This window comes from Seriola lalandi, unplaced genomic scaffold (assembly GCF_002814215.2).
Source record: "Seriola lalandi dorsalis isolate HSWRI2012SDOR001 ecotype SW California unplaced genomic scaffold, Sedor1 jcf7180002054143, whole genome shotgun sequence".
Classification (NCBI taxonomy): domain Eukaryota; kingdom Metazoa; phylum Chordata; class Actinopteri; order Carangiformes; family Carangidae; genus Seriola; species Seriola lalandi.
The window spans coordinates 50,398-70,010 of record NW_019524696.1 but is presented as its reverse complement, the minus strand read 5'-3'; the positions used below and the strand labels follow the sequence as shown (position 1 = coordinate 70,010).

Below are 19,613 nucleotides of genomic sequence, written 5' to 3'. Positions count from 1 at the left end.
TATCCTATTTTGTTTACGCATATTTGAAAGCCTGTGCTTATCATGCAAAATATCTTGAACAAAATATTTCCAGTGTGGACAACCAAAGATCCTGCTCCTCTGTCAAGACTGCTCACACCCTCATTTAGCATCTGGACACCTGATGCCACGTGCACATGTGCACAGGTATTTTTGAAAATATAGCTCTTTCCATGCATTTTGGCCTTTTGTCCACACACGGATCTTTTGCAAACTCTAGCCCCAGGAGAAGACTTTTTAGAAACTCAGCTTTTAGTGTTGTCGGTAGCTGTTTTTAAAACTTCTGATTGGTTGGGGTTATAACACTGCCTTTTGGTTTGATATGCTCTTGACAGTGGAAACTCAGGAAGCAACAGGGTACACACACATTTCACAAAGGGGGTGAAAAGGTCAGCAGGGGCCCAACATTTACACCCTTGAGCTCTGTAACAGGTTAATCCATCCATGATTGCAGTGCTATCAGAATGGACTGTCCATTGCTTAACAGTGGGTCATATGCAGAGGATGAATTCTGCCTTAAGTGTTAATTAACCTGGTTGTAAAGTGAGGCTGTGTAGGTTTTGCTGACCACAGTGACCACATATGATGCTTACAGGATGGTAAATACTAAAATGTAGTATAATTGTAGCATAAGTAGAGAGGTGAGTCAGGAAGTCAGCAAACTTGCTGAATAATGTAGCTGTATCTAAAGTTTGCTAACAATAGCCAACGCTGTAGCCACCATAAGCTGCTGGTCATACCAGACCAACTGTAACTGAAGCTGGAAAACCTAGTGTATTGAACTGAGCAAGAAGTGTATCAAGTACTTATCAAATTCTTCATTTGTAAGAGACGGGTTGTTTTCTTCCAAAAGTGACATAGTCTCCCTTTAGAGTGATTTTGTGCTTTATCCTCTTAAACTGGCATTCACAGTCCCTTTGACTTTTCTTTAGTGACCCACTGAACCACATTCAGTGGGGAGAGTTTCATGGCTACCTGGACAACTGGAAACCTTCAAGACACACGTGGACCTCCAAAAGGTGCGTTGTACTTCACTTGAAGGGTGTTCTTCTTAAGACGAGGTGAAACAGGTAGGAGTGAGACCTCTGTTTTCACTCGTTCTCTCCGGGAGACCGCGCTGCTCTGTTGACGTCACGGCTGTTCATTTATCCGCCCAGACTGCTGGCTTACCACTCTGTCGCTTGTAGCGGTACACGCCGGTGCTCAACCTCACATACACACGCACACACACTCACACACACAAACGCAGACAACACCGGACGTTAAAGTTGAAGAGCCGGGGGGGAAAAAAAAAACATCGACGTTTCTGGTACGTACACCCTTTAAATTACGTTCACGAACCGTTGGACTCGTTGAACTACAGCGCTCGTTATGGGTTTTTCAAGGCGCTAACTGCTGTTGTGACAAGCTAGTGAGCGTGTGACAGCGTGTAGGAAGAGATGCGCCAAAAGGAGGGAGGGGTGGCTGAACACTACTGTACTGTTGGCGGAAGATATATACGCAGATTCAGGCACCCCAAGTTAGACTTCGTGTGGCTTTGCCGTGTCTTTCATCCGCACTACCACTGACACGTTAATGCCACAGTCATTAACCACCGCACACCCCTCAGCCACCGCGGTGCTGCCGTGTTAAACAATAATCCCAATTCTCAACGGTTGTCTTTGTGTGTGTGTGTGTGTGTCTGTCTCTGTCTATGTCTCTGTCTCAGCACTGGTAGCTTGTGTTAAAGAACTTAAATGAGGTCGGTTAACCGCTCTGGCTGCACTTTTAAAATGAAGGCGACGGTTGAGCCGAGTCGCTTCACTTTTAATTTACTTCCAAGTGTCGCTGTAATCACGTTTAAAGGCAGCCAAAACAGTAGACGGTGTAGTTTTAAGCGAAGCCAGCTGTGCAAATGGACGGTGACTGGTGACTGGTGATAGTCTAATGATGTGATGCGGCTGTGTGTAATGAGAATCACGGGATCCGTTGCCTTCGTTTTCTTTTTGCCTGTCGGAGTGTGGATTCAGTCTATGTCGCCTGCTCTGGTAATACACACACAACTGCTTTGCTATCACATTATCACTGTTTAGATGCGTGATGTTTGGTATTGCAGTATTGCGCTGGTGATATGGAAATGTCGGCCTCATTTAATATATATATGTTAATAGTGAAGTGTGGATCATTTATTTACCTTTTTCCAGAGCTATTTCTCATGTATCGTTAATTTAGAATAGACTTCTGTAGTTTAACTTGAGCTTAAATGCTTATTTGCGTAAAAAACGTCTGAAAGATTTCCTGCAAAATTGTCTAGTTATGGTCAGTGGGGAAGCTTCAGTCAAGGCATTCATACATATTCATGAGGAAGGTTAGTAGAAACTTTCAATTTTCTTTTCCACTGGAGGAGTGTTGTGATGCAGATGTAGCCAAAACATCACAGCATCATCTGTATGAGATGCAGCATTATAGCTTACAATACATGGCTGCTCATACTCATACATATTTATCGGAATTTATATTGGACATTATTGATATTGAAACTGAAAGAGATAAACAGTGCATCATCATCATCATAAAGTTAACTGCAGCCATCAAGATGAGCCATAGCTCAGCTTAATGTTTTGGATTGTGAGCTCAACAAACTGTTTGTCTGGGAACAGCATCAGCCTCAAATCGCTGTGCCTCGGACTTCCTTATTAACACCCCTATTAGACAAGAATGGAACAACCCATTGGCTGAGACATGCCAAAATGTTAACGTAAATTTTAATGTTGTCAAAACACAAAATCTCTAAGACGTTATTTGTGCAATTGGTGTCTCTACCTCACAGGTTAAATAAACATTAGTTGAGTCTGGAGTTGTGTCTGGGTAGTTACAGTCAGATGGTCTCACTTTCCAAAGTGACCAGCTCTCCTTACTGTATGTGGTCTTATGACATTCCTCATGTCTAGTCTAGCTAATGTGGGCCATTTGAATTTGACCTGCCATGTGCAAAGATGGTGCATTTTTGGCAACAAAATGAACAGCAGTTGTTATTTCCTATTAAAATAAGCAGGTTATTGTGGACAGATGTGCCTTAATCTCAGTGTTTGCTGGAACGTGTCCACCAGCACGGCCTGCCACTGTTGCCTTTGAGTCATCACATGTCGTCTGTTGGGTAAATCTTCCTCAGAGCTCTGTTGACAAAGGAAAACCCTAGTAGGAGAAATGTTGACTGGGTCTTGTATGTGTTTTTTTTTTTTAAATTGAGATTATAAGTAAATGTTTTTGACAAAGTCTGAAAGCCATTAAACTCTAAAGATTTTCCCCTTTTGCTTGGAAGTGGGTTTTCACATTAGTCAGACATGGATTGCTCCCCTGAGACTGTTGTCAAACCTTAAAGTTTCATCTCACTGTAAACTGTTTAACATCAGCCAGATGAGCATTACAATGTGTTTGATCAATTATTCAGAGGGAATATGTGGCATCAGGGATCAACTTGCTGCCAGTAAGTCTGACTGTAAGCTACAGTAGCTCTTTCACAAACACTTGATCAAAGGCCACAGCAGGTCCTGGCAGGGCTCTAGTCTAAAATTATAGAGCTTTCTTTTCGTTAACATGAGGACGGGACAAGAGTTTAGCGTTTCAGTCTTGGCCGATCAACTTTCAAGGACAACCATATAGGAGGGAATACTGCAGAGAAATATTGCTATGTATTCACCTGTTGTTTCTGTCACAATACTGCATTTTTTTTTCTCTTTGTGCAGACAAATACAGTGACATAAACAGGACATCAGCTCTGTGTATGAAGATAGTTTTTTAGCACAAGATCCAGAGATTTTTTTCTTTCTTTGGTTCACGGGATCTTGTTTTTCTCAAACATGGACACACATGGTTTGTAGACAAGTCAGCAGGCGGAAACATGAACCTTGGTATACTCCTGCCAATGAATGCAGCATTACCCCACTGGCTTGCAGTAATTCTTGCTCCCAGCCAAAGATGTTGTCACCCCTCAGCCTTACTGGGATCCAGAGCTACAGCCCTGTTGTCACTGTAGACTGGTTTCTAGCTTATTGCAAAGAATATTGGACGTTATATAGAGCATAAAACAAGCAAGAGATCTCCAAGGGACCTGCACATATAATAATACAAATTAGTAGATACAACTGCACAGACATAGGACAAAACTCTTCATGTAGGGTCTGCTAAATGCTCCTATCACTGTGAAATAAAGCAAATATAAATGAGCCCAGTGCTTATTCCTATCACTCAACAAATGGATGTTGAAACACACCTGATTAGTCTGCATAATTGATCAACACAGTGTAGATGACTGATGTCATATGTTTGCACTGACAATGTGTCGGTGCCAGGTTGTGAAGGGCAGCACACACCCTGACTCTCCACACTTTCTCTGGCTTGTACTATTCTCCCGTGATTGAATGCTGGCACAAGTTGAGACCTAACAACCTTCAGTCTGTTCTCATTACCAAACAAGAACACAGGATCCATTTTAGAAACCTGGGAACTTAACTCAGATTTTGGCAAGAGGTATTTGGTCTACAGTTTGCCTCCTAGACCACAGTATTGAATTTGCGTTATCGGTCAAAGACATACCTGGTGAATGCTTTTGTCCTTCTTTGCATATTTTGTTTTGGATGTTTCCTTAAATATTAATGTAAGTTACTTTTAAACTACTCTAACAAGAACGAAACCCCTCCTATGCCCACAGCAAAGTAATGTAGAGCTCCTCTCCAGCTCAGCAGTACTGACTGTAAAAATATTTAAAGGACCAAAGACTTGCAAATAAAAAGTGTTAAACTAACACCATGTCTGATAACGGCCACACCTAATTCGGTCGCTACATCAGCACTACTTTTGCTATGTTGACATCTCACCTCCACACTACGTTTCAAGACCCTAGAATAGACTTTAGGAAATGCTGACGGACCTGTTTTTAGTTTGAAAACTCTGGGGGTGCATTTTAGTCTGGACAGATAGAAAGAAAGACTTTTGAAACGATGATGTAGACACCCACTGTTGCTCCGTGATTGGGTCATTGTAATGTCGCTGAACGACCCACATATGACATCTGGGTTAGTGTTTGTGAAGCTTCTACGGTGAGACCACAATGATCTTTTTTCATCTTCATACTTAACACTGCAAGACTAACATTGCATATTAGCTGAACCGCAGCGTCCTTACCATGAATCCCAGTGGTGGCCGCATGTTGTTGGGACAATTTTCTGCTCCATCTCTTTAATGTAAAGTAACTTGAGGCCAGTGATTTGCTGTGGCAGTAAAACACAGTCAACAGCCTGTTGTGACTGAATGAAGCTGTTAGCAGATGCACTGAGTTTTTAGGTCATTGACAAAGAAACTGTATTTACCTGGCTGGGGCATCTTAAATTGAACTTTGGACTAAGATGGCAGATGGATACTTGAGCAGTCAATCAATTAACTATTTGTTTAAATTGTCTAAAAAGCTTTGGCTTAAATTGGTTGCAAGAATTTTCTCTTGTGGAACAATAAAGATAGCAACTGAACTGAAATCCAAACCCTGTGATTGAGTAGCCTCAGCTTGCTTTTTCTTTACAGTGACTGAGGGTAAATCCACAATGTTCCTATTTGTCTAAAGCCCCAAATACTTTTTCAAAATGCACAATCGTCTCTATTTGGATTGTTCACTGCATTCTTTTGGAAAAACTCAACTGAAGTTTTCTTTCATTTTGCTGCTGACTATTAACCCATTTTTCTTTAACTTGTCTGACAAGACTAAAAATAACGCATTTTTCAAGAAAATGGCTGCAGGTTTTATGGGCATTTTTACCTTTGACCTGTATGTTTGACTGCAGCACTTTATCATCTCTGGGACAGTGGGACAGTGTTTGTGTGTTTCTGTAGTTTATACTGTCGTGTGTCTCTTGCGTCAGTACTGCACATTCACAAGCTGCCTTCAGAGTGTAGCTCGGCCACAGTCAGAGCTGAGCTCTCGCAGGCGTACAAGCTGGAGCCGGCCACTTGGCACAGATGCGATGCAGCAAATGGTACATCTGCAGCATTGGCCAGAGCCTGAGCAGGCGTCCGCACAGAGCCGCTACAGCAGAGGGGCTGAGGAGCTGTTCCTCGCTTCGTTCCACAGGGGCCACAAAGCCCACGCAGCCATAGTAATGCTGTTGTCATAGTAGCACAAAATATTCCATTACTGTCGTCTCTTTTACTCAGAATTTGATGTTTTCAGTTTTATTGGATACTTTTAATCTGCTGCTCTGTTGATGGCAGAATTCACTAATGGTAGTTTTAGCTTGGTGACTGGTGGTCATGTGACATGGCTTGCTTTCAACAGTCTGTCAGCCAAACTCTTCACACAAGTCGGTCCAAAGTGAGAACTGAGAAATGTCTACACTTTTTTTCCCCCAAGAAACCTGTTCTCAACATCACAGGAATGAATATGAACTTAACCCCTGACTTCCAACCCCCAGTTTGGGTAGAAACCCATTCAACACTGCACACAGTGTATATATATATTGTGTACTCCCTGGTCAGGCTGTATGCAAAGCTGAAGAACTGGTTTAACCGTAATTACATGAACAGTGAGGCTGTTAGAGCTCAAGCAAGTATAACCACAAAATACGCTTTAATAATGGATAGAGTGATAACATCTGCAGACAGGTTGGGTTGCATTTTCATAATAAATACCAAACATGATTTTAGCATTATCTACCTTTTTTAAAAAAAAAAAAAAAAAATCCTATTTACAGTGTAACCTAGATAATCCCAGATGGCTGTAATTGTAAACTGTTGGATTCAGACTGCCTGACTGTATTTGGTTTGCACAGAGGTCTTTTGAAATCCTGTTAGCTGTTGACACCAGTCAGCTCACTGGACCAGTTGTCCTGTCAGGCACAGATATGACTGGAGAACCGCACGCAACAAAATGGATTTTTGATCCCAAAGAATACGACGGACACAGCTGCTCCTGTTGCTCATCATTTTCTTGCACCTGGTCACAGATAATAGATATTTCTGTTTTATCTCAAACCTATGAAAAACATTGTTTTGCATGTTGTAACTTTTTAGATAAAAGGACTTAGAATAGATGATTACATTTTATTTTATTTGCCACGTTGTGTTAGGTTTTATTTATTTATTTTGTTGTGTTAAAATACTTGTGGTATTACTCTGAAAAGCAGATTAAGGCCTCACATTGTTTGGATAACTGTTGCTTCTTCTATATGTTAAGTCACACAAGAGCCCTTATAAGAAAACCGCTTGAGTTAATGATTAGATGAGTTATCGCCTGAATGGCCAGTTATCAGTTGGACAGTGTGAGTCTACTTAAAAACCAACATAATTTGAGTGATAAGACCCAGGTTGATGCTTAGCATCATGCATACGCTCAACATATCACAAAGTGAAGAGCTTTGCGCTTTGTAATGTTTGTTACAGGCAAGAGCTGCAATAATTAGCTGATTTAGTTTATTATTCTGCAACAATTTTTAATAATCATTTATTCCTTTAAGTCACTTTTCAAGCAAAATGTAAAGTATTTATTTCTCATGCTTCTCATATGTGAATATTTTATGCTTCTGTCATATTATAGTAAACCGAATATGTTTGAAACTGTCTCTCAAAGAAAACTAGCAATATAAAAAGACATATTCTTTGTCCATGGGAAATTATAATGAGCGTTTTCCACTATTCTAATTTTCTAGATGAGAAAATAAATGGCAGGTTAATGGATGATAAAAATAAGCATGAGTTGCATCCCCTACTTGTGACAAATACACATTTACCAGCCTGTATACTTGAAAGTGTTAAGATGGTGTTATTCTTTATTTTGTTATAGTAAACAAACCTGATGTGTCAGCTAAACTTTGGGGAGCTTCATACCAACTGTGAAAGCCCTTCTAAACATAAAGTAAAACACTACAACTGTTACTAGATCATGGTTCAGTTTTTTGGGGAGTCCTGATTGTTGAATGGAAGTGTCCCCGCCTCCAGCCGAGCCTCTCACACTTCAATAAATAAATAAATAAATAAATAAACTGTTCAAGCTTTGTCAGAAAGTGATGATTTATGGAGGACTGCATTGCACAAAAAAACAAGATTGAGAAAATGTTTTCAGGAGCTTTAGTAAAGAATGACTTGTTACATACATTCGTCTGAGTGAAGCTACTGAACACCAGTTGGTAAAAATAACCTCATTTCTCATCTGACAACTTCGAACAGTTCCTCAAATGCACAAAGCTAAAACCTCTTTCGAAGCTATGCTCTTCACTTCCTTTATAGTTCCTTTATTTCACTCAACTTCACTTGAGCCTCACAGTTTGTCTCCATGTGGGAAACACTTTCTTACTTTCTTCGAGTTCAGGCTTGAAGTTTGTTTAACATTTGCAATCATCCCTTTTGTCTTTTTTTTTTTTTTTCTCTGTGTAGGTGGAGTGGTGTTGAGGCGCTCACTGAACAGGACAGCAGACATCATGGTGAACATCCCAGAATACTATGCAGGGAAAAATGTGCTGATCACCGGAGCGACGGGCTTCATGGGCAAGGTACAGTCGCAGTTATATAGGCCAGTAGCCAATAGGATGTGACTGAACCCAGCAGTGTGAGCTAAGGAGCGAGATGAGAGGGAACCTGTTGGAAATCTTTAAGATGGACTCCTTTAACTCCGACATGTCAGAATGTGATGCATTAGTGCATAGTACACACAGGAGGTACATGTACTCACGTCACACAAGTTCCCCTTCCACCATGAAGTGAAGCAGGAAGAATGAAGATTGTCAACCATTCACAACAAGTGTTTTGTTTCTAGGTTTTTCAGAAAACAATTTTTGTAAACGGTTGATAATTGTGGCAAAACATTTATATTTACTGCCGCCTCCTAATGAAACACAGCATCCATTGTTTTTATTTGCGACGGCCTCTTCAGATGTCATGGAGGAAGAACGACTCTGTTTTTGTGATTTGAATAACTGGTTTACTTCTCTCCACTTCTGCAGTGGACAAAAAGTAGGTTACAGTTATACGTCGTGTGCATTGACTAAACAGCCCGAAAGGGGAAAAAGATGGGTTTTATTTTGTACTTTTCTTCTCTGCATGATCCCAAGTCACATCTTGCTTCATTTTTTATTAAAGGTGCTGCTGGAGAAGCTGCTGAGGTCATGCCCAGGAGTCAAAGTTGTGTATGTGATGGTCAGGTCAAAAGCTGGCCAGAGCCCCCAGGCCCGCCTCGCCGACATTATCAACTGCAAGGTGAGGAGTGGTTTAAATGGACGAGAGAAAATGATCTGATGGGTGTTTTTTTTGAGGGGGTGAGGCAGAAAAGGAGAAGTTGCTCAGCATTGGTTAGTACCAGCTTTGTGTAAGTTCAAATGCTGGTTAATTTGAACATGGTACAAGAGTTGCGCTATAACTTAAAAAACTTGTTGCACCACATAAACTGGTTGCAACATAAGAGTAAGTTGTACCTCAAAAGTTCCATCTCTCCTCGGCAGGCCATGTTGTTGGAGACCCAGAGGAAATGCTTCTGTGATATTTATATCTCGAGCACATTTCCTGTGACGGAATGATCCCTTCTCATTTATAGCCCCCCTTTGACCGAAAGGTTTCAGGGACTATGTAAACGGAGCTAATCAGGAATTAAACAAGGAACTAAAAGTCCCTTTTTGAGCATCAGAAGAGCCATGAAGAAATGTAGTTTTCACTTGTGAAAACAACAACGCAGTCATGCTGTCTGTGTTTGTTTTTCCTGTTGCATGACTCTGATGTTTGAGTTTGATATGATGATTGAGGTGGAAGAGGAGACTCAAATCTCTACAGCGGACAATCTGACAAACAACAATGAAGCTGACGGCAATTTTTTTTCTTTTCTTTTTTTTCTCCCTCGTTCTGTCGGTGCTTCCTCTCTCTCATTTACTCTTGTTTGCTTGTGCGTTCATCTCTTTTAGACTCTCTAGGTAGGTTTCTGTCTGCCTGTTTTTGTGGCCATTTTCAATTTGTTGAAACAGAGAAAATTGGGGGAATTTTTTTTTAGCTTGACTTAGGAGGAAAGTGCAATGGAAATTATGCCGTATATAAAGAGTTAAAAAATATAAGCAGACAAAAACATCAGCTCTGTGTGGTGCAATGAGGAATCATTCCACAAATCAATACATGAAAGAAACAAATGCCAAGTTCCATCATGTTTTCTACATTTGTATTTCACAGTTTGAAGTTTGATAGGTGCTGTTTAATTTCTGACTGTTCTTGTAGCACCCTCCTCTTCTGCAGTTGTTGCACCTGACTGTTAGCACACATTTTGTAGTTACCGTGGCATCAGTGTTTAACCAATCAGTGGCAACCAGGGCTGAAAACTCTGCCCTTAAAGTTGCCAAACAGAGAGCAGGGACTCTTTTTTAGCACCTTGGCCGGAACACAGGTTCTTGGTCCTCTGGGGTGGAAACGCCCTGTTTGATGAAACTTACATGCACACCCACTCTTGTGCTGTATTGTTTCTTCGATTAGATAAAGCCACAAGATTTTGTGCTGCGTACACCTAAGATGGTAATTCCTGCTTGGAACTGCGTTTTTTACCAACAATGAAGTTTTCCAGACCTCTGATGACATTTTAATTATTTATGACCATACTTTACTATGTAACACAGCCACTCTCGCCTTACTGTAAAACGTCACACCATAGTAGAAGGGATTAAATTAATGTTGAATTATTAATAAGGTAATGTAAGACAGACAAAACAAGTTGTATCATAAATTAGTTTGTTCACATTTGAAAGTAAATGAAACTTTCTTTTTAAAATAAGTCACAGGTCATTCTGAGGTTTGTAGCGTCTTTCTCTATCACATTATCCTAAGGATGCACTGCATGAAATGTCACTTGAAATGATGCTTTGATTACAGTCGACTTAAGGTATAGCCTAAGTAGAGGTTTAAAACTAAACTACTTGCAACACGGCAGTTAGTGCTGCCTTTACACTCAAACTAAACCGTGTTCAGCTGGTGCAACAGGCTGCTGAGTTAAAGACACTGTAGGCTGACGGTGCTTAAATCAATACCCCCTAGATAAGAGGAGGGATCAGAAGAAGTCACCCATGGGAAGAATAAATCTATAGAGCTGGGATCTGTTGCAGGAGGAACAGATGGAAAGTAAAGTGTTCTGCCATCACTCAAACACTGCTGATAAACCTACTGTAAGAAAAGGAGAGAAAACTCTCACAGTGACCCGTACACTGGATAAAAGTGTAATGATTTAAACCTGCACTTAGAATTTACTATGTACTATAACTCTGACACAATTTTGACTTCTTAATTTTTCCACTCAGTTGTTTGAAAGACTGCAAGATGAGCAGCCGGATTTTGCAGGGAAGATCATCGCAGTCAACAGTGACCTCACACTGCCGGAGCTGGATCTGAGTAAAGAGGATCAGAGCATCCTGGCCGAAAACATTAACATCATCTTCCACTGTGCCGCCACCATCCGCTTTAATGAGCCACTCAAGTGAGTTATTTTTGTCCTCAATAAATGCCTTATCGGAAATAATATGCATTCTTTTCCTGCCTATTCCTCTCCAGTGGCACTTTGTGAAATTGTAGCGTTGGTGATTGATAATTGTTCTGTTTATTCAGTGAAATAATAATGAAACATCAGGCAGATGAATGTTTTACATTATGGGTGTTCACTTGACTTGGCAGTGAAAGCAGGGTGGTGTTGACAGATCGTGCTGATTGTTGTTTGCACTACACAGGGATACTTGACACCTACCTGACACACCTCCCTCAGCAAATGAGTTGTTCTGCACGAAATGAAGTGAATGAAATTTAAAGGCATGGTTCAGCATATTGGGTAATAAGAGTATTTGCTTTATTTCCCAGAGGAAATCAACATCAATCTCGTGTGTGCATTGAAAGATAAGGCTGGCGTTTTTCTGTATTTATTACTATTAACAAATCCCACAAAAAACTAAAACAACAATGAATGTATCCAAATAACAAGTATTGTCTATGTATACTAAACATGATTTAGGTTATTTGTCTGTACCAGAGAGCTCAATTGTGTGAGCTGTTGCACTGGGTGACATATTTCTTCAATACAAAAAATATGGGCACGGTAGTTTATCTGTAAACAGCTCCACAGAATAACGGCATCAATGACTTTCGGTCTTTGGAGAGTAGTTACTGTAAGGCAGAGGCCACTGTGCATGCTCGGACACGCGATTCTGTTTACATTGCTTCACTAGCTTGCTGTGCAACATATCACAACCTCTTGACTCTGAACTAAATGTCTGGGGCAGAGGCTGATACTGAGTATTCAAAAGAGAAAATGCAACAGATGTGCTGAGAGGGACAGACTGAGGGCATCCAGTGGAAATTAATTAATGTTAACCCGTTGACTGACAGCAAGGCATTGAGCTCCCCAAACAGGACTACGGAGGACTGGTGGTGCAGCTGCAGTCGGTGCTCAGCAGTGCCAACCAAGGCAAAATGTAGATGCTTCAATGAAAGAGACAATCTAGAGCCTATACTACATGAGCTGCAAGAGACTTCTCTGTTCATTTTGTCCACCTTAGGAAAGTCTGACAGCATAAAGCCACATTCAGATGGACATGTGCCCTGTAAAACAATGCAAGGAGTGGCATTGGTGGGGGTGTGCAAATACAATCCAGGAAGTCCAGTTGGAGGAATGGATTGAAAATGTTTAAAAGCTTATTAGATGCCAAAACAAAACACAGTAGTTTGTAATACCCACACACAGGATTTTACCACCCTGGAAAGTTATCATGGCAGCAACTGTTTTATCTTCAGTCACAACAAACTCGAGGTAAATGTCAGAAATACAGCATTCACATTAGAAAGAAATCCACCAGTTGCAGATTCAACTTATTTTCTGCACAATGCTGCAGATGCTTTTGTTCAGTGTGTAATGATACTTGCGCTTCCTAATTAACACCGAACACCAACATACAGCTGAGCCTGAGAATGTCGGTAGTTTTGTCGGCATTTGTCATAAACCAAAGTACTGGACAAACTGCAATTGATTTTAGACAGAACGATGGCACAAGATGGAAAACCAGAGGTCACCAAACCGTGGGCAGTTTGTCTTGAGTGGAATGTGAATTTCCTGACAATCCATCCCACAGTCGTTGAGACATTTAACTGAAAACCACACCACCTAATGGTGGCGGTAGAGTAAAAGTCAGGGGATCACCAACGACTCTAGGATTCATCCTCTGGGGGCAATTCATTCTGTCGCTGTTGAGGAGGGACGTTGCCATCCCTTATTATTATTATTATTATTATTATTATTATTATTATTATTAACACTTTATTAGGGCTTTCATGTAGGACAAAGGAAAAACATCAAATTCTCATATTTGAGAAGCTGAAACCAGGGAATATTTATCTGAGAAGTTTGGGGGCAAATAATTAGTTTGGTTATAGACACGTAACTGCAAACACAAAAAGTCGGTTCCTTCTATCCACCTGATGAACTATATGAAATTATTCTTTTTTTCATCTATTGTTTTAGATCTATCAAAGTTTCATTTTCTCCTCAGATATGTCAAACTATCCATTCCTCTTTCCCTTTCAGAGATGCAATGCAGCTGAACGTCCTGGCCACCCAGAAGATGCTGGCGCTGGCCCACAGGATGAAGCACCTGGAGATCTTCATCCACATCTCCACAGCCTACGCCAACTGTGACCGAGAGCTCATCGAAGAAGTCGTCTACCCTCCCCCCATAGATTACCGCAGACTCATCGATACTCTGGAGTAAGCTGATGTGGACTGTTTCCAATGAACTGCTACTGCACAATGAACAAACTGTGGTGATGGTTAACTTTAATGGCCTGGTTTGTGTACAGATTTGAGAGGGACCAGTCATTAGGATACAGTACCCTGGGATTATGGAGGTTTTTAAAAGGATTCTGTATATCTTTGGATTGCTTGATGCATTAAAAAGGAAGTGGGAAGGTATTATCAAGACTAATGTCAGTGGTAAACTGAACATGCCAGCTTAGCCATGGCAGTCTGGTAAATGGCTGCTTAGTAGCACTAATGTTGCAGAGGCTGGCTGCCAGTCTCAGCTGTCAAGCTAGATTAGTAAAGCATTAGAAGCCTGCAGAGTGAGTGGAGATTAGAGAAGTGATTGAGGGATTGTATATATGGTAATGTTGAGCTTTTTAGGGAACTTTTTGTGTGTGTGTGTGTGTGTGTGTGTGTGTGTGTGTGTGAGTGAGTGTGTGTGTGAGTGAGTGTGTGTGTGTGTGGGTGTGAGAGACAGCAGTGCAGTGTTTGGTAGATAATGCACAGATAAACAGACCTAGTTGCTTTAAGTTGGTATCTAGCTGACTCTAGGTGGAGGTGCTGAGTTTTACATTTTGGGTTGTTCGGTGGGACTTTGTTCACACCATAGACTATATATAAAGATGGACGACGTAACCTCTGTGACGTCACCCATAGATTTCTGAAGAGCGGTTTTGAAGCTCAGAGTTGGCTGCCCTGCCGTCGCCATTTTAGCAGTGTAAAAATGGCCAACGAGGTGGGGCATGTGTGCAGCCAAGACTTAGTGCATGCTGGTTTTTGTCAATCATACTCTCACCCACAACTTTAAGCCTTAGTAAAATTTAAAAAAGCGAGTCATGAAGGAGGAAATTAGCTATAGAGACTGAAACCATTTTTTGTACCAGGCTATGAACATGATTATTTCTGCTGTAAAGTCGGGCATTTTAAGATGAGAGTGGGATTAGCTCACTTTTGAAGCCAGCCTCAAGCGGTCATTTACAGACCTGCAGTTTTTGGCACTTGCATGTCGGCGTGATTTTTCAACCCCAGAGGTCGCAGCTTGGTTTGCACATGTAATTCAAACCTTGACCTTGGTCTATTAACTATTTGTAACCTTTACATTCAGTTTTTCACCTGTGCTATTTCCTTGTCCTCTGCACATTTTTAAATATGAATTAAAATACAACTTTAAAATGCCAAAATGAGTGTCGCCAGTAACCGTTTTGGGAACAGCCACTCAGACAATTTAGTGTAACATGATACAGTGTTACCCAACTTACACTCACCCAACACGTTCTAATAGTCACCATGACTATTTAACAGAAACACGGCCCGTTGATCCTGATGCTGTGTGGAGCAGAGAACTGATCTAAACTGCTGTAGAACAAAGTCTCTCATGTACTCCAGCTCTCAGTCCTTTCACTCTGCGTTAGATTATAAAATTGGCCAGATATTTGTAGAAATGTTGGCACAAGGCGAACACAAGCGGGCGATGTCAAGCTACACAACGTGACACATTCCCACATCCTGTGTAGACGGGAAGTTAAAGGACAAAGGAGAGGGTCGGACCACTTCCTTGTTGCTGAAACACATGAGGTCAGTCGAGACAGTCAGTCAGGAAATGAGTAGACAGAGGTCTAACACAAGTCTGAAACGAGGCTCATTGCGAACTGGGGATGTTGCAGTTATGCAGTATTCATCTTTACTATTTAGCCGGTGTAGTTTACATTTGTTTTCATTTATGTCACAGAGTACGATCACAATTTTTACTGTTCCACTGTTTTTCCTTTGTTTTTTTTTTCTCTCCAGTTGGATGGATGATGAGCTGGTATCTGCACTAACTCCCAAGCTGATTGGACAGCGTCCCAACACCTACACCTACACCAAAGCCTTGGCGGAGTATCTGGTGCAGCAGGAGGCTGGAGACCTCAACGTAGCAATTGTCAGACCCTCCATAGTTGGAGCCAGCTGGAAAGAGCCCTTCCCAGTGAGTGATTCAGGGTTTTAGTGTTGCATTGGGTTTATTATTTTATTTATTTATTTATTTTTAAACCTTAAGCCAGGAAGAGAATTCATTTTGAATAGAAATTGTTGTTCACTGTACCCCCAGAGTAATTATGGTTGCTGTTTAAAACTTACCAAGAAAAGAGCAAAACGTATAGAAGAAAGACAAATCACAGCATGGGATCTACTGTCATTTGCTCTGGTTTCAAGATATGTTCCAGTCTGCTTAGTGATACAACAGGAATTTTTAAATCAAAGTAAGAAATTCTTACAAGACCATGCTAAAAAAAAATTGCACTTACATTTTAGAGCTGCTGCTCTTTAATGTAGGGAAAGAAGCTGTTGTTACTGTGAGCAGGGACAATGTAAAATGAACTTATTGGTACAAGAGATCCGTACAGAAAATAAAAATTTACCATAACAGGTAGCATGCAAGTGGTCTTGCTTTTTGGGCAGTGTTTAATACCAGCTGTGCCACTGAAAGTCTCTGTATCAGCACAGGCCTGACACTCCTTCTGTTCCTCCTCTGAGAGCACAACGCGTCTTTGCTGCCAACACTCAGGCGTTCTGTGCTGTTGAGCTACGAACACGATGATGGTGGGAGTCGCAATGTGAGGAATGTGGAGAAGTTCTGTACACCTTTGCACCTGTGGAAAGCAGAGGGGTTGTTGGATTTCTGGTTTAGGAAAATTTGAGACATTAGGTGACACAGACAGCTCCTGTCTGAATGTCTGAAAGGGACATTTCAGGTGTGTGTGTGTGTGTGTGTGTGTGTGTTTGTCTCTCTAAGCCTTTAGGGTTGCATCTGACAATAAGATCTTTTATGCTGATTAATAAGTTAGTCTTAAAGATGTCCAAAAAGCAAACAGTGCATGAAGAAACAGCCTTTTTTCCAATGAATCAGCTGACTGTTTCAGTACTAATTTATGCTGCTTTCCTCTGACTGTTTACACAGGGTTGGATTGATAACTTCAATGGACCAAGTGGAATATTCATTGCAGTAAGTACTGGCTGAAAAACAGTTTAGGTGGTCTAACAAAAGTCTGTGTGTTGTCAGTAGTGCTAATCCTTGTTGTCTTCACTTAATAATCTGTATTAGAATATTAAAATAATATTTTTTTATTGATTTATTTTTTTCAGTTGATTGATGTATTATTTGTTCTGCAAAATGTCAGGTAATAGTTAAAAATGTATTTGCAGTTAAATATTTATAATTTCCCAAAGCACAAAATGACCTGTTCATGTCCTATCTGCCTAACAATCCAAAGTCAAAAATATTCAGTAACCCGTCATATATGACTAAGAAGCAAATCCTCACATTTGAGAAGCTGAAAATAATGAATGTTTGTCATTTTCCAAGAAAAAATGATCAAAATCAAAATAGTTGCCATTAAATTTTCTGTTGTTCGATTAATGAACTTACTCGTTTTAGCTCTGGTACAGCAGTGTTACTGGCCTAAATCCTGAAATGCATTAGTCACTGCAGCTTAAAATTGTTGAAATGACATGTTGACACATTTACTAGACAATTAAACAATACTTTTAGCTACGAAGAGATTTATTTGACAGTGTAAACAAACCTGTTTTCTGTTTGAACTGAGAAAGTTCTCGATGTGGACAGGAATCTTTTTTGTTGGCCTTTTTTTTTTTTTTACTGTGTCCATGCAGATTTAAAATGGTGTGCTGGCTCACTATCACCAGCTATTTCTCTTGTTTTAATCTTCTCACGTTGAAGTTTGCACATCCACAAAACCTCAGTGGAGTAGTTGCTGAATCGGTAAGAAAATGAGTAAAATCCAGGTTTGTTGCTCATGGGGAAGCTGTGATTCCAGTGTGCAGATACTCCATGTGTTGCAAAGGTGCAGGTTGTACTGGCCCGTTTTAGGTCTTGATCTGTTGGCTTTGAAACATTAGCAGCTGTATTAATTGTCTGCTCGTCGCCCTCTGTAGGCTGGTAAAGGGATCCTGCGTACGATGAGGGCGTCTAACGATGCTGTTGCCGACCTGGTGCCTGTAGACGTGGTCATCAACGCAACGCTGGCTGCAGCTTGGTACTCTGGATCACAAACATGCAACAGGTTGGCAGGTTACATAAATATATACATCCTGTGCGCTTTATTATTGGGAATTTGAACTTGTATTGAAAAGTGTATTTTTCCTTGACATTCCATGAAAGATAAGATATAAAATATTTACCTTTTTTTTTCCCAGGCCTAAGAACATCCTGGTGTACAACTGCACAACCGGTGGGATCAACCCATTTCACTGGGGTGAAGTTGGTATGGCATCTCGTTTATGTTACCTAAACACAGTCTCGGGAAAAGCCCTTGAGAGTGGAAGCTTAGATGTGGTGTCTAATGACATAACCTGACTGTAATCTGATCCACTGCCTGCCACACCCAAACTAAGAGCTTGTGTTCACCTGTTCCTTATGGATCCTGGTTTAGAGTAGGAGTGCTGTGGCATTTTCTCTGGACATGTTCCTCAGATATTTAACAATCAGACTTCTTGTCCTTTTGTAATACTATTTACAAAATAAGTTTGATACACACTCCCTAAACTTAGAAATTAGAAATGCAAATCTACTGGTTTCTTTCCAAAACTTTGAAAATGAAATGAGATCTGGGAGCACTGGTGTAAAACAGCCATAAATTATGTTACAACTTGCACGTCAGGAATTAAATAATGACAATTCAAACAGCTCATGGTTTTCAACTGTTGAAATGACGACTGCAAGAATGAAAACCTGATGGAAACACGTATTTTCAGAACAATGATTCAATACTTGCTGCTGCCTGAAAAACAGTGACATCAATTTAAAGTTGCGCTGTGATGCTGTTTCCCTCTGCCACCCTCAAAACTTGTGTAGGGCAGCTGTTTATTATACAGCTTCAGAGGTCACCAGAATAACAAGAACACCCTACAATCAAATGTAATCCAACACAATGACCAATCAGGAAATACAGTTCGAGATTTAAATTGATTCTTGATCTTGAAAACTGTAGTTGACAAAATAATTTCTCCACATGGTCTGTTTTGAGCCGTTTTTTAGTCGCGTTTGATCATAGCACGCAATCTTCTTCAGCAGAGTTTTCCTTCTGTAGATGTTTTCATATTTTTGAGCACTCAAGCTCAGTCCTCATCTGTGCTTGAGGCTTGTAGATCAAGGCTTCATTAGCTGATGCTAGCATAACACACACAAACCTCAGACGTTAGACCAGGAGGAGGAATTTGTTGAACAAAAAAAAAAAGATATCTCTGGTTCTGCTACATCGATTTTGATATTTTTTGTTTTAAACAGTCCACCATGAGTCCGTCCGTATCATGGGACAACGCCATGACAGCTGGACAATCTGCTGATGAAGATTGAGTGATACAAGCGAAAGCTCCAAAACGGCTATTAATAATTAGTGCCTTTGTGAAGCTCAAGTATTTTGTTGAGACATCAGAATTTTTTTTATTTAACTTTTATTTCAAATAGACATTTGAGGCCATTTTTGCACTGGATATCATCATCATAATAATTAAATGTAAAATTTCTTTTTTTAATAGTTAAATTAGAAATCCTTTACTGCTCATTGATGACTTTTGTTGAACAACCTTCTTTTTCTTAGAGTACCATGTAATATCCACATTCAAGAGGAACCCCCTCGAGCAGGCCTTCCGTCGGCCCAATGTTAATCTCACATCCAATCACCTAATCAATCAGTACTGGATCGCCGTGAGCCACAAGGCTCCGGCCTTCCTCTATGATCTGTACCTCAGGCTGATTGGACGAGAGCCCAGGTAACCTCATCATCGCCGACTCGGACGTGCCATACCTCTGCTGTTTTAACGCCACCCTCCCACC

General features: G+C 40.6%; 1 protein-coding gene across 3 annotated transcripts in view; it reads left to right on the top strand.

The window, feature by feature from the left end:
* The first annotated feature begins 1,179 nt into the window (after positions 1 to 1,179).
* Positions 1,180 to 19,613, top strand: part of far1 (fatty acyl CoA reductase 1) — a 24,183-nt gene continuing 5,749 nt past the window's right edge. Inside the window, exons 1-10 of one of the 3 annotated variants that reach the window (XM_023403539.2) lie at positions 1,180 to 1,327; positions 8,416 to 8,531; positions 9,118 to 9,234; positions 11,301 to 11,476; positions 13,568 to 13,747; positions 15,569 to 15,746; positions 16,719 to 16,763; positions 17,714 to 17,841; positions 17,975 to 18,042; positions 19,378 to 19,549. In XM_023403539.2, coding sequence (XP_023259307.1) covers positions 8,460 to 8,531; positions 9,118 to 9,234; positions 11,301 to 11,476; positions 13,568 to 13,747; positions 15,569 to 15,746; positions 16,719 to 16,763; positions 17,714 to 17,841; positions 17,975 to 18,042; positions 19,378 to 19,549 — 1,136 coding nt within the window. In that variant the 5' untranslated portion in view covers positions 1,180 to 1,327; positions 8,416 to 8,459. Of the gene's footprint in view, positions 1,328 to 2,021; positions 2,046 to 8,415; positions 8,532 to 9,117; positions 9,235 to 11,300; positions 11,477 to 13,567; positions 13,748 to 15,568; positions 15,747 to 16,718; positions 16,764 to 17,713; positions 17,842 to 17,974; positions 18,043 to 19,377; positions 19,550 to 19,613 lie in introns of those variants that run through there. The other 2 variants (XM_087173259.1, XM_023403540.2) reach the window with 2 other exon arrangements.